The following is a 13,541-nucleotide window of genomic DNA, read 5'->3' on the forward strand; positions in this document are numbered from 1 at the left end:
ACCTAATTCCCTTACTAAAGGGACGAGCTGAGTGAAGCTCGTAAAACCTAATTCCCTTACTAAAGGGACAAGCTGAGTGAAGCTCATAAAACATAATTCCCTTACTAAAGGAACGAGCTGAGTGAAGCTCGTAAAACATACTTCTCTTACTAAAGGGACGAGCTGAGTAAAGCTCGTAAAATTTAATTCCTTTATTAAAGGAGTGAAGAGTTGAGTGAAGCTCGTACAATTTATTCTATTACCAAAGGGAGCATTACCCAAGGGAACAGAACCTTAATTTGATATCTGTATTAATTCCACCATTGAGAATAGTACCCAAGGGAAGATTACCTAAGGGAAGAGTACTCAAGGGTACCAAAAATAGTACCCAAGGGAAAATTACCCAAGGGTACCAAAAATAGTACCTAAGGGTACTAAAAGTAGTACCTAAGGGAAGATTACCCAAGGGAAGAGTACCCAAGGGTACCAAAAATAGTACCCAAGGGAAGAGTACTCAAGGGTACTAAAAATAGTATCCAATGGAAGATTACCCAAGAGAAGAGTACCCAAGGGTACCAAAAATAGTACCCAAAGGAAGATTACCTAAGGGAAGAGTACCCAAGAGTACCAAAAATACTACCCAAAGGAAGATTACCCAAGGGTACCAAAAATATTACCCAAGGGAAGAGTACTCAAGGGTACCCAAGGGAAGATTACCTAAGGGAAGAGTACCCAAGGGTACCAAAAAAAAAAACTTCTGTTCAAGTGAATAGTACCCCGTGAGCACTATTCCCGAGGGAACAGTGCCCAAGGCCAAAAAAAAAAAAAAAAAAAAAAAAAAAAACAACAACTACTACTACTATTCAAGTGAACAGTACCCCCTGTGGGTACAATTTCAGAGGGAACAGTGCCCTAGGTAAAAAAATTCACATTCCCGAAGTTAGACGAGCAAGCTTGGGAATGAGAGGTAACTGATAGGGAAAAAAAAACCTAACCTGCCTTGACCTAACGATAGAGACAACTAAATGTTGACCAGCCGCCAGACCTCTTCGACTTTTGAATAATGATATTTCCATTGGATAAGAATGATAATATTTCATTATCAAGAATAATGAAAGATGACGTGGTTCAACAGGGTAAGGATAACCTTGGCACAATTTGAGGAAGTAAAAGGAGTAAATCATATCCCCGATAAATCTGGCAACAAACGAATCTCCTCTGATCTCGCACAAGCGGATGATAAGGGAGACCTCAACCATAGACATCGGCTGAACCAATTTGTTTAGGATCAACGGCCATAAATAGGGCACCAAGCCATTAAAGAAGGTACGAGAAAAAACCCCTAAAGAGAATATATATAATTATTATGTGATACGATTACAAGTACTAACTTGATTGTCGGAGGGTTCTCGGTTTGCACCCCACCGGTACCATTCGAGGTGAAGTCCCTTTGTTTATTTCTAACATCAAACTCTAGGTTCCCGTGTATGTGTGTGTTCATTTAATGCCAATTTTCCTATTTTTGTACCTATAATGGGAGAAAGATGCTCGAATGTATCACAAGTAAAACTGAGGAGGAGGCTGCTTTTGCCAACACCAAAGTCTCCAATCATCAAAAGCTTGAATAAGTAATCAAATTCTGCTTGATTCGATGACGAATCCATCAATCTACACTATCAAACCAAAAGCACACCAACGAAAGATCCGATCAAAATTACATCAATATATATAGTTATACATAATACACACACAATGTGAAAGCACACACATAGAGAGATGGATACCTGAGCAGAGGTCTGTTTGGCTTTTGAGAATAGAAGCAACCTCCGAAAGAATTAAGGCAACTGTCGAGACAGAACAGAAATGGAACTGCACAGGAGTCGCGCCAACTCAGAAGGCAGTAGATTAAAAAAAAAAAAAAAAAAAAACATTATTTAGTCCTATTTTTTCACTCCATATAAATAATTTTTATAAAAAAATCCTAAAACAACAATGTGTATTTTGGAAAATATAAATATTAAGCATGAATATGATGAATACAATAAATCTCAATCCGATGGTCACTAGTTCGAGTCTCTGTAGGACCATTGGAGGCTTTTCCGGTCATTAACCTCAGGGCCTCGTGGGATTGGTTGAGGTGCGTGCAAACTAGCCTGAACACTCACGATTACCAAAAAAGAAAAAAAAATAAAGAATAAATAGTTAGTAGATTTGAATGAAAAATGTCTTAGGTTAGGTTTGTAAAAGGATATGCAAAGTAATTCTAATTTTTTAATCAGATAATAAAAATAGACTCCATTAATGAGGGGCGAAGTTAGGATTTTAATTTAAGAGGGAGAGGGGGCTACAGTAAATCAAGAGACAAAGAAAAAGAAAAAAAAAAATTATTGTAAAATAATATGATAATCAATGAAAAGTATAAGAAGAATAAATAGTTGACCTATATAAAAATTAAAATATTATTCAGTAATATTTATATTAAATACAGTTGTACATATTTGTATTGTGAAAGATATGCATGAAATTAAACCCATTAACTTCATAATTTAGTATGAAAAATGAAAGAACTCTGAAAGGAAAAAAAAAAAATTAAAAGAATGTAAAGAATAAAAGAGAAAAAAATAAAAAGTTAAGAGATAATAATAGAATTTTTCTGGTGTTTGGTTGTCGTAAAATATTTAAGAAGAAAAACAATATTAAAATTTAACAAAAATAACTTGACCTCAATCTCGCCGTAGACCTTTGCCAAATACCGACAAAGTAAAAATAAAATAATGTTTTAACTAAAAAATAAAAATATTTTTCAAAAAGAATATTTTATGCCAAAACAAAAAATATCTGTCGGGTTGTCAGGAAATAATCCTATTGAATTCAGATCAAATTAGTCCTAAACCCAGTCAAATTTAATCTGTTTACATGTCTAATTACGAATAGTATTATCTCTCTTTTCTTTCTAAAGGGGGAAGTTTAGAGGACAAGTCCCCTAAGAATATTTGTTTAATCTGAAAAAACTAAAAAATAAATAAAAGATTAAAAATTCTATTATTTTCCAACATGAAAGAGAATTAATTAGCTTATCATTGGCAGTTTTTATGGAAAAGTAACAAAGAGATTAGCATGTCTTGTACGTATGTTCTGTTTGCAGTTTCCTTAATTTAGGCTCATTGTCAATTCCGGAAAATATATTACACAGAAACAAATATTGCTTATTATACGACACAATATCCCCTAAAATTAATAAAATGGCCTCTTTACCCCCTGAATTCACTAAAATTTATTTTATTTTATGCGTATAATTTGTAAATATTTATAAAAATACCCTCATAAAAATTTATAAATTATCCCCATCAAATTATCTATTTCTAAAAATGTCTTTAATTATTTATTCCTTTTCCTTCTTATACTTCAAATTTCTTTTTGTCATCTTAAAAAACTTTTGCATTCTCTTTCTACAATTAAAACCTATTTTTTCCTTCGAAATTCTCTTATATTTTTTTTCTTTTTATTTCATTTTCTGCTTAAAAATTTCTTTTTTTTTTTGCACTCAAGCATAATTTATGTGCAATAACCTTCTTTTTCTTTTTTCTATTCTTATTCATTTTTTATTTATTATTCTAATGCCCTGTTGTTACACTTATATTTTCGACCTGTTTGAAAAAAAATTATTTTATTAGTATTAACATGCCCCTGTACCAAATTTCTGACTCTGCCCCTGATAAGAAGCACCGATAAATTTGAAATCTATAAAAATAATTTAATGGATGTTGCTTTCTATAAACTGAATTGGTTAAAAACATGTCATCAGTCATTTAACAAATTTATGTGTTATGTCACTTTGAATATTGATTATAGAAATTAAAGTGACTATGATTGTCATTCAATAATTGAGCTAGATGGGTTAGGAGTTATTGCTTGAAACTTGTTATGACATGTATGCTCCAAATTGTCTAATATGAATCCGAATGCACCAACACCGTTAGATGCGTTCAATTAAGACTTACACAGATTCAATTCGAAAGCATTTATCAGTTGGCTGAGAGTCAACCCTCCACTCTTGGTGATGCAAGAAATAATACAATACAAAATTTGGCAAAGAAATTGACTAGGTTGAAATAAAAAGTGACGTGATAAATTACATTTTGGAATTAAAAAAAAAAAAATGGCAGTAAGTCTGTTAAGTTCAGTGATTTCATAACTGAAGAAAAATTCAAGAATTATATAAACGGAAGATTCTGCAAGTGAAAAAAATAAAAAGTTAAGAGATAAACATATCATAATGTTTAATACCTTTTTATTTGGAAAGTGGCACTGCCTTTATTCTCTCGAACCAAATTCTTTTTGAATCTGAATTTGAATTTCAAAAAGTAAAATAGATTGAATTATATATATATCATTTGTGCGTTTGAAATAAAATGGAATTCAAGATGCTAAAATAGAATTGCAAAATATAAAAACTATATTTAACTGCATAGAATTACAATCTTAAAAATTGAATTAATATTTTCTTACTTCAATTTCATCTTGCCAAACAACAAGAAAATTTTGAATTTAGAATTGAAATTGAAGCCATAAAATTGGAATTAAAATTTTATAAAAAAAAGTAGTCAAATTTATGGAATCAGAATTGGAAAAAACGTATATTTCTTTGAAAAAAATTCATAGAATCTCAAAGCACTATATTATATTGAAATTTTATCAATTTGAATTTCATTTTCAAATTTTTTTTCCCCAATCCCAAATAATAAAAATTTCGCTTCATAATTCAATCCCGTCCGTATATAGCTCATGAATCATGATCTATTTCAACGGATGGACGCCCTAATACCCGGGACTGGCGTGGCCCACCAGATCATCATCAACCATCAAGGGTATCTGGTCTTCTATGGGCCCCACGAGTACCAGAATCTCCCACGTGTGATCATGCCACAAACCGACTGTCTATATATATATATTTATATACACGCATATATAATCACAACTTCACATTATTACTTTTCCAGTTAAAGCTCCAAATTGTCCACTCTCCACACACCAGTTTCAATTCAGTGCAAAGCCTACTATATCCGCCGCCTCTACATCTAATCAACCAATAGTCATCCGCCACGCAACATCCTCTGGCGTGGCACATGCTCATTCGTTTATACTTTCTTCGTTAAATTACCGCTATCACACTGTATTTGATCCAAAACTTTCACACGGATTAACCAAGACCTCACCGGCCTGCTAATATACGCCTCCGTGCGCAATACGCACACTCCCTCCCCACGTCCTCATTACAATTTTCATGGCCTCCAGCCAAGAAAACTATCATTCCTAGAACCCACCAAAACTATGCGTAATACGCACTGTTCTTCCATCTTATAAACAACACCTCTCCAGTTCTTCCTCATATACATATACATGTACATCATATAAACGCATATATATATATATATGTATATATATTTGTGTATACAAAAATTTCATGTATGAACGTAATATGATGGATGGTGAAAAACAAATGTTTGGTGCGATGATGGGTGGGTATACCAGGCCAACATGGGCGTTCTTGTTATTGATAGTCACGGTTATAGCCGTTTCTTGCCTTCAAATCACCACAAAAAGGGTATTTCCGATACGGCCCGAGTTGGTTCAGGATATTCCCGGGCTTTCCGATAGGGTCGGGCGGCCGAGCTGTGCCGGGTTTTTCCGTCATGCGCCGCCGAGGAAGGTGGTGATGTCGATAAGGGATTTTGGGGGCGTCGGTGATGGGAACACTGCGAATACGGCGGCGTTTCAGCGGGCGATACGGCACTTGGAGAAGTTCGTGGAGAGAGGTGGGGCCCAACTCAATGTTCCGAGGGGGAGGTGGGTCACCGGCAGCTTCAATCTCACCAGTAATTTTACGCTCTTTCTTGAAGAAGGTGCTGTTATATTGGGTTCTCAGGTAATCTCATATATATATAATATATAATATATAATATATGTGTGTATGTATTATGTACTGTAGGTGTATAGTTTTTGACTCCATAGGCTTAATTCATTTAGAATATATGTTTTAACTAACATTTTTGAAAAATTCAACTATTTATTGGGTTGAATTTGTATTAACAATTTGATTGGTAAATGGGTTTTAATAGTCTATAGAAGACAAATGGTTTGGTAGCATTTGAGCTCTCTCTCTCACACACACATACATATTCTCACTTGAGTAACTGTGTGCTAATTAAAAGTCAAAAAAGCATGTTATCAGCAAAACTAGTTGGGAGAAATTTGAGACATTTCATTTATTTGAATTGTATATCAGCAACAAAAGTTGTTCTAGAAAGAAAAGACCATTTACTTACAAACTCTAATTGGATTATTTGGAATTAGCCTTTCTGTTGGACTGTGCATTGGAAAAGGTCAATTCATATTCAAACTTGGAAGTAAATGAAGAAGAGAGAGAGAGAGAGAGTGTGTGTGAATTTGTTTTACGGGAAAAGACATTTTGGGGACTAAACTGAATGAACCCATTTCAATTTTTATCTTAGTGATGGGTGACTCTGTTTCACAACTACTCATTTTCAGTGATTTATTGAACTAAATCCATATACTTTTAACCCAAAATTCTAATTTTAAAAATTTTGTTTTGTTTACTTCAAATTATAGGACCCAGAAGAATGGCCAATTATAGAGCCGTTACCTTCTTATGGAAGAGGGAGAGAAAGGTTGGGGGGGAGGCATATAAGCCTCATCCATGGAGATGGTCTCGCTAATGTTGTCATTACAGGTATTAATACTTGGTCATGCAATGAAAGATGAAATTGCATCCCATTTTGAGTTTTTTAATAATCATCTAATTTCCTTTGACTATCTCAAGACCTAATGTCGAGTGGAATAAATGTTTTTTAGCACTGCTCTAAGTGCTCTTAAGTGTTCCTTTATGAGACATGTAGTACACTGATGATTCCGTGTAAGGTTATATTAAAAAGCACTTAATGTATATTTGTTTGTTTATTTATTGTGAAGTGGTGAGGGGATGGATAATCATATGTATATAAATGAAGAATCTTGCATACAAAGTTAGGCTGATTAATCTAGTTTGCTCTGTCAACATTGATGAAGCTAAAAATGCCTATTTGAATTCTTATGTTTTGCCTTTAATACCCATCATTGAACTGGTTCCATGTAGAAGCAAGCAGCCTTTAACCATCTTGATCCTTAGAGTATCAAGAATTTAATTTCAAAGTTTGCGGTCATCTTTTTCTTCCACCTAAAGGGAGCATAGTATTTCCTTTAGTTATGATTATTATTTTTAGAAAATCTTGTTGAACCATCACAAATGATGGCTGCAAATAAGGATAAAATTATGTTTTCCTTTTCAGTCAGGTTCCCTAGAGGGTTCATTCATATGCTCACCCATACAGTTATTCAATTCTTCATTAACTATTGCTTTCAAAAACACTCTCTTTACCAGTCTTGTGGATTCCCAGTTCTGGCACTACTTTCACGTTCATGTTCCTTTGTATATTGTTCACATTCGTAGTTTAGTGTTTAAGGGATCACATTAATCTGTTCTAGGAAGATCTAATTAGAGTTGTGACTTCGGGTAATGCACAGCTCAAAAAAGGAGAGTTACTTGGAACTAATGTTTTGTATTGCGACTCATGCATTGTGCCTCTTAGGTTTTGTACTTTAGGAATGCATCGAAAACATGCCATGGTCTTACAAATCAAGTAGGGGGCACGAAATTACCATGTACCACTAGAATGTATACTCTTTATCACTTTTTGTTAGTCTTTCAGACGAATTTGGATTAAGCTAGGATGCCGAATTCTCATCTATTATAGCCTCCCAAATATTTGAAGTTGAATAAATTGTTGAGTGGTCTGTGATCAGTTCATTTTTTTATTAATTTCAGGACAGAATGGGACCATTGATGGCCAGGGAAAGATGTGGTGGGATCTATGGTGGAACAGAACATTGCAGCACACCAGAGGCCACCTCCTTGAGATGATGTCCTCGCATAACATACTCATCTCCAACCTCACCTTCCTTAATTCTCCTTTCTGGACCATCCATCCTGTTTATTGCAGGTTTGAATATACTAGAATCCTCAATTGCTGCTAGCCAGTATTGAATTATTATTTTCAATGTCATAAAGCGTAATCATCTTGGATATTATAACAACTGATTTTGGTATTAGAAAATGAAGTAAATATCATTTCTTTTTATACTACTACTGACTTCAAAATTTAAACATGAGTAGTACAGTAGCACTTTGTATATCTTTTTATTATGTCCAGAATTTTAGCACCTTGGGTACTTTTTGCAACTGCCCGAGCGCATTACCATTATGAAAAGAAAATCAGTGAAGAATAGCAGATAAAACAGATTCTTCTACACTACCTTAAATTGAGCCGAGAAGTGTTAAAACAACATCTCGAGGGGGACAAGTCAACTATGAAGTTATAACGCTTCCAAAGTCCTAATTTCATACAGATCTTAAACATTTGAAGCATAAAATATCACTCGTAACAATGGACCAGCAATCAAGATTTCTCCCTTTATCTTCATGATAATTTCATGTGCCTCAAGCTTTCTGGTGGAAACCTAACAGGTAACTCTCCATTTGTTTCAGAAATATTGTGATCAAAGATGTGAAAATCTTGGCTCCTCTCAATGCTCCAAATACCGATGGGATAGACCCAGGTAGGCCACTAAATTCTCTTTATCGTTTGATTCTTTTTATGTTGCTATCTTATCATGTTTTATTTTCTGAATATTTGATAAAATATATCCAAAGCTTAAAAGAGTAATGATTTTAATCTCCTGATAATTTTACTCACAGATTCAAGCACCCATGTGTGTATTGAAGACTGCTACATTGAAAGTGGGGACGATCTTGTAGCGGTGAAGAGTGGTTGGGATCAATATGGTATCACCATGGCCCGTCCAAGCTCAAACATCTTTATAAGGAGAGTCTCGGGCACAACTCCAACGTGTTCTGGGGTGGGAATTGGCAGCGAGATGTCTGGTGGGATTTCAAATGTCACCGTGGAGGATCTGCATGTTAGAGACTCCGCAGCTGGGGTGCGAATAAAGACAGATAAGGGGAGGGGAGGATATATAGCAAATATCACCATACGCAACATTATACTGGAGAGAGTTAAGATACCCATAAGATTCAGTAGGGGTGCCGATGACCACCCTGATGATGGATGGGATTCCAAAGCTCTCCCAAAAATACGCGGTATTTTTATAAGTGATGTGGTGAGTTTGAATTCCACAAGAGCCCCAGTATTAGAGGGTATTGAAGATGCACCTTTTGAAATGGTATGCATGAAAAATGTTAGTGTTCTAGGCCTGGCACCATCTGCAAGGTGGAATTGTAAATATGTTTCTGGTTTTACTGATGGAGTAACTCCGACTCCATGTCCTCAGTTGCAGTATAATGGCTCCTCATCTTTGTGTTCATACTCTTGAGGTTCCGCGAACAGATTCATACAGATAGACAGACAGATCGGATTAGATACATGCAGATGGATAAATTGGACTAGATTCACTTGAATTGCAGTTGACAATTGAAAACCCAAAGTTTGCTTCGAACATATTAGACATGCTCGTGAGCCACATTCATGTTTTTGCAACTCATATGAATTGGTAATCGTGGTATGGGTGGGTAAAAGTTGTCGATGAGATTGCAGTATCAATGCATTTTTGGCCTTACAACAGCCTAAACCTCCTGTGGAGACCAATCTTTCAAGTGCAATTGGACTGGCTAGTCTAGAGGGATATTTTTTATGATCACCGGGAAAATAGTTTCTGCTCACAGTTTTCTTATTGAACAATTTCTGTTTTGTAAGTTGACAAATTTTGTTCCTCTTTTTTTTTTTTCACCATACAGTCAATCTCAGGATATAGAAATGGAGTATGTTTAACCCTAGTTCCCTAACCAACAATTTTTGTGAAAAGAGAAGTGTAACATATGCGGAAAATTTTAATATCATTTCATTGATGAAAAGTTGATATTGTCAGCTGAACTATCTTTCAAGTTTGAGGCAAGAAAGAGATGATACCATGAGTTGTACACTATATATTGTCATTAAGTATCAAGTATATTGGAGTTTGCGGCTGAAATCACTACTCAGTATAACAGGATGAATTGGTATTAGCATTACTGTTCTCTCTAGGGCTATATATCTTCTTCTTTTTTTTCTCTATTTTTTACTCCTTATCGGTGACTATAAGACCTAAAACTTATACAGTTTGTGTGTTAGTGTAACCTAAGTAACATATCAGATGTGATCATTTTTATGTGAGATCAAAATTCTGGGCACATTCTGTCCATAATTTCCCAAGAATTACTAGGTGTAGAACAAGGATGGATCAAGCAAAAAAACTTAGAAACAGAGAAAAGATGAGAGAACAAATAGAGTACAAGTCTTAATGGAAATTAAATACATGATGGGGAGAATATGATTGACACATTGACACACACAAGCAGCTTTCGCACTTCACCATTTCCAGAACACATTGGAACCACACTTGTCCTTTCCTTCGCACTCCAAAGCCAAATCCTCGGATAAAAATGGCACTTTCTGCATTAGACCACCAAATAAATAAATAAAATGGCTGCACAAAGATCATTCTTAAAACTACCAAATCCAAATATCAGAGTCAGTTTATGTACTATAAATCAAACCTTCTGCTTGGCAGCCGGTGAAGTTCTACGGGAACTTGCAGGTGCCGAATTGAACTGTATATGCCCGTGCAAAGTTTGCACCACTTGTGGCCAACCTCATTCAATTCCTATTACAACACACATATTTGTAAGTCATCAAAAGTAGAAACAATTATATTGAGTGATGAAGATTCACTTGTTAGCTTTGCTCTTTTCGAGATAATCAAACCTTCTGCTTGGCAGCCGGTGAAGTTCTACGGGAACTTGCAGGTGCCGAATTGAACTGTATATGCCCGTGCAAAGTTTGCACCACTTGTGGCCAACCTCATTCAATTCCTATTACAACACACATATTTGTAAGTCATCAAAAGTAGAAACAATTATATTGAGTGATGAAGATTCACTTGTTAGCTTTGCTCTTTTCGAGATAATCTTCGATGACGCCTGCATTGGCAGAGGAGGTGGAGGCAGCAGTGGTGAAAAGTGCAGCTGCAGATTGACTCTTTCGAATCAGAAACTCTGGCATGTTGATCACAGGTAATTTAACTGAGGATACAAGTGATTGTGAAGAAACAATCTTTGAGTTGAGCTCTGGTGATCCAACACCAGAAGAGATGGCATAGTTGCATGCCAGCACACTGGAGTTCATGGTTGCCATTGTTAGTGTTGGGAAACGTGCTAGTTTTAAAAACTTTTCGAGGGATTTAAATTCATAGATCTTGATTCATCACATAGAGACAAGTTTTATGCAAAAAATAAAATAAAATATGATGTATTATTCAACTAAAAGATTGAATACTTACATCAAGGTTTGAGTAAACCTCAGATCTCTCCTCTAAAGTGAATGTTCTCACTTATTGTAGATCCCTTTTGCTAGATGCATTCTCCTTGGATCTCCATCTTCTTGGTAATTGTTTTGCCTTTAGGAATCACTCATATGCCTCCATGAATGACCTTGGAAAACTAGGCTTGTGGGAGCCTCCATTAGATGAGAATATAAACCCTAATTTTCTAGAGAGAGAAAATTTATTCCTTTTTCCTTCTCATAAAAATCACCCCCTAAAATATACATAGACCATGTATATTTATAGGCAACATAAAAATAAAGAAAAGGAAACAACAAATCCTTCTCCATCTCTAATTCATATGTCTCAAATCTAATATGATTCCAATATCAAGTTGGGCTATGAGTGAGAATCCATTGGGCCTATTATTTTATTGGTTACAATGAATTAATAATTGGCCCGGTCCATGGACCCAATTCAATTAATTCATAAATTAATTTCTACTCCACTAAAAGAAATTAATTGAACTCCAATTAAATAATAAATAACCTCTAAGTCAATATTGCACTTTGACCCCTCTATGCATAATTAGTTATCGGATAAATATAGCCATCAATCCGACTACTTAATTAATATATTTATTTTGGTACCTTTGATTATTTCTGGTTCGATCACAATAAAACATTTGTTTGACAAAAATAATAATTTAAATAAATAAATATATAATAAATCATTTTGTCTAAAAACACACGAAGGCCTTCGAATTTACTTTGTGATCAACCATAATCAATACAAAATAAATACAAGTAGCAATGATGCAAATATTGAAAATATAACCCTCTAACTATTAATTACATAACTACCCAAAGTGTCGGTCTAAGGATCCCGAAGAATCCGCCGAACAAATCAAAGTAATTATTAATTAATAAAAGAGTCTATACTTTTCTCATGCTTAAGAGTCAAATGCCATGACGGTGATAGGGAGTAATTGCATACGACGGCTCTCGCAATATATCTCAACCTAACGCGGATCCAGTTCAAGTCTTAATTAATTATGAGTCCATCCATAATTACCGACTATGAACAATTTATAATTACTATTTATATATCATGCATTGATTGTCATCACATACATATATATAAATATTTCTTGTAATTAACTGGACACTATCAATTTCATAGTGAATTGAAACATAATACATTGAATTCACCAATTATATAAATCATAAATATTTCAGATATGTCAGGAACATATGTCAATACAATCCAGATAGGAATTCGCTATGCCAGGGCATATAAATCCCAACAGCTCCCACTTGCCCTCATAGCCAATTCAAATTGCACCTAACTCCAATGTTATCCAGATGATGATCAAAATTATTGATCAATCACACCTTTGATAATGGATCAACAAAGTTGTGTTCCAATGCAATGTTTTAACTACAAGTGCATTTTCTTGCCGGACAATATCATGTCGAACATGATACTTCCTCTCAGTGTATCTTGTTCCTCTATGGAACCTTGTGTCATTGGTTTGGACTACTTCTGCACTATTGTCACAATATAGCTCGATAGGCAGGCTAGTATGCTCCACAACCTCTAAATCAGTGAGATCAAACCAATAGGCTTATATTGCCACCTTTAAGGCTGCAATATGTTCCACCTGCAGGTTTGAGTCAACAGTTGAAATCTGTTTGACAATCTACCAACTGATTTCCCTTCCATTAAGTGAACATACACTAAGTCATGAACCTCATAGTATCTACTTCTGATTGAAAATCAGAACTAGCATACCTGACTAGGACCATATCATCACATCCATAAATGGGTATGATATCATTGATTCTCCTTAGGTACTTAATGATATTTTTCACAATAGACCAGTTGTCAAGTCCAGTATTGGACTGATCTCTACTGACTATCCCTACCATGTAGCGGATGTCCTGTTTGGTATAGACCATGGCATATATGAGACTCTCATATGCCGAAACATATTGTTCCAGTCTCATTTGCTCAATCTCCTCTGCTAGTCTTGAAAAACTACTTACTAGAGAGAGCGATCCATATCAATAAAGCAAGAACTCATTCTTTAAGTTATGCATACCAAACCTGGTCAAAACTTTATCAATGTA

General features: G+C 34.9%; 2 protein-coding genes and 1 long non-coding RNA gene across 3 annotated transcripts; 1 reads left to right on the forward strand and 2 right to left on the reverse strand.

Moving 5' to 3' along the window:
• The first annotated feature begins 4,966 nt into the window (after window positions 1-4,966).
• On the forward strand, window positions 4,967-10,250 carry LOC132285369 (probable polygalacturonase). The gene is made up of 5 exons (XM_059787549.1): window positions 4,967-5,905; window positions 6,610-6,730; window positions 7,862-8,036; window positions 8,582-8,652; window positions 8,792-10,250. The coding sequence occupies exons 1-5, from the start codon at window positions 5,444-5,446 to the stop codon at window positions 9,424-9,426; spliced, it is 1,464 nt and encodes a 487-aa protein (XP_059643532.1). The 5' UTR covers window positions 4,967-5,443; the 3' UTR covers window positions 9,427-10,250.
• Window position 10,251: 1 nt separating this feature from the next.
• Window positions 10,252-10,843, reverse strand: LOC132285371 (uncharacterized). Its single transcript, XR_009472523.1, has 2 exons — window positions 10,646-10,843; window positions 10,252-10,541 (listed from the first exon to the last, which is right to left on the reverse strand). It is a non-coding gene; the product is annotated as an uncharacterized LOC132285371 (long non-coding RNA).
• A 181-nt stretch (window positions 10,844-11,024) lies between these two features.
• Window positions 11,025-11,282, reverse strand: LOC132280972 (photosystem I reaction center subunit N, chloroplastic-like). The gene has a single exon (XM_059782717.1). It carries the CDS (start codon window positions 11,280-11,282, stop codon window positions 11,025-11,027), a length of 258 nt encoding a protein of 85 aa, XP_059638700.1.
• Window positions 11,283-13,541: the final 2,259 nt, after the last annotated feature.

The sequence above is a fragment of the Cornus florida genome, unplaced genomic scaffold, assembly GCF_030987335.1.
Source record: "Cornus florida cultivar Cherokee Brave unplaced genomic scaffold, ASM3098733v1 CherokeeBrave_3.0.0_Hap2_Chr11, whole genome shotgun sequence".
NCBI lineage: Eukaryota > Viridiplantae > Streptophyta > Magnoliopsida > Cornales > Cornaceae > Cornus > Cornus florida.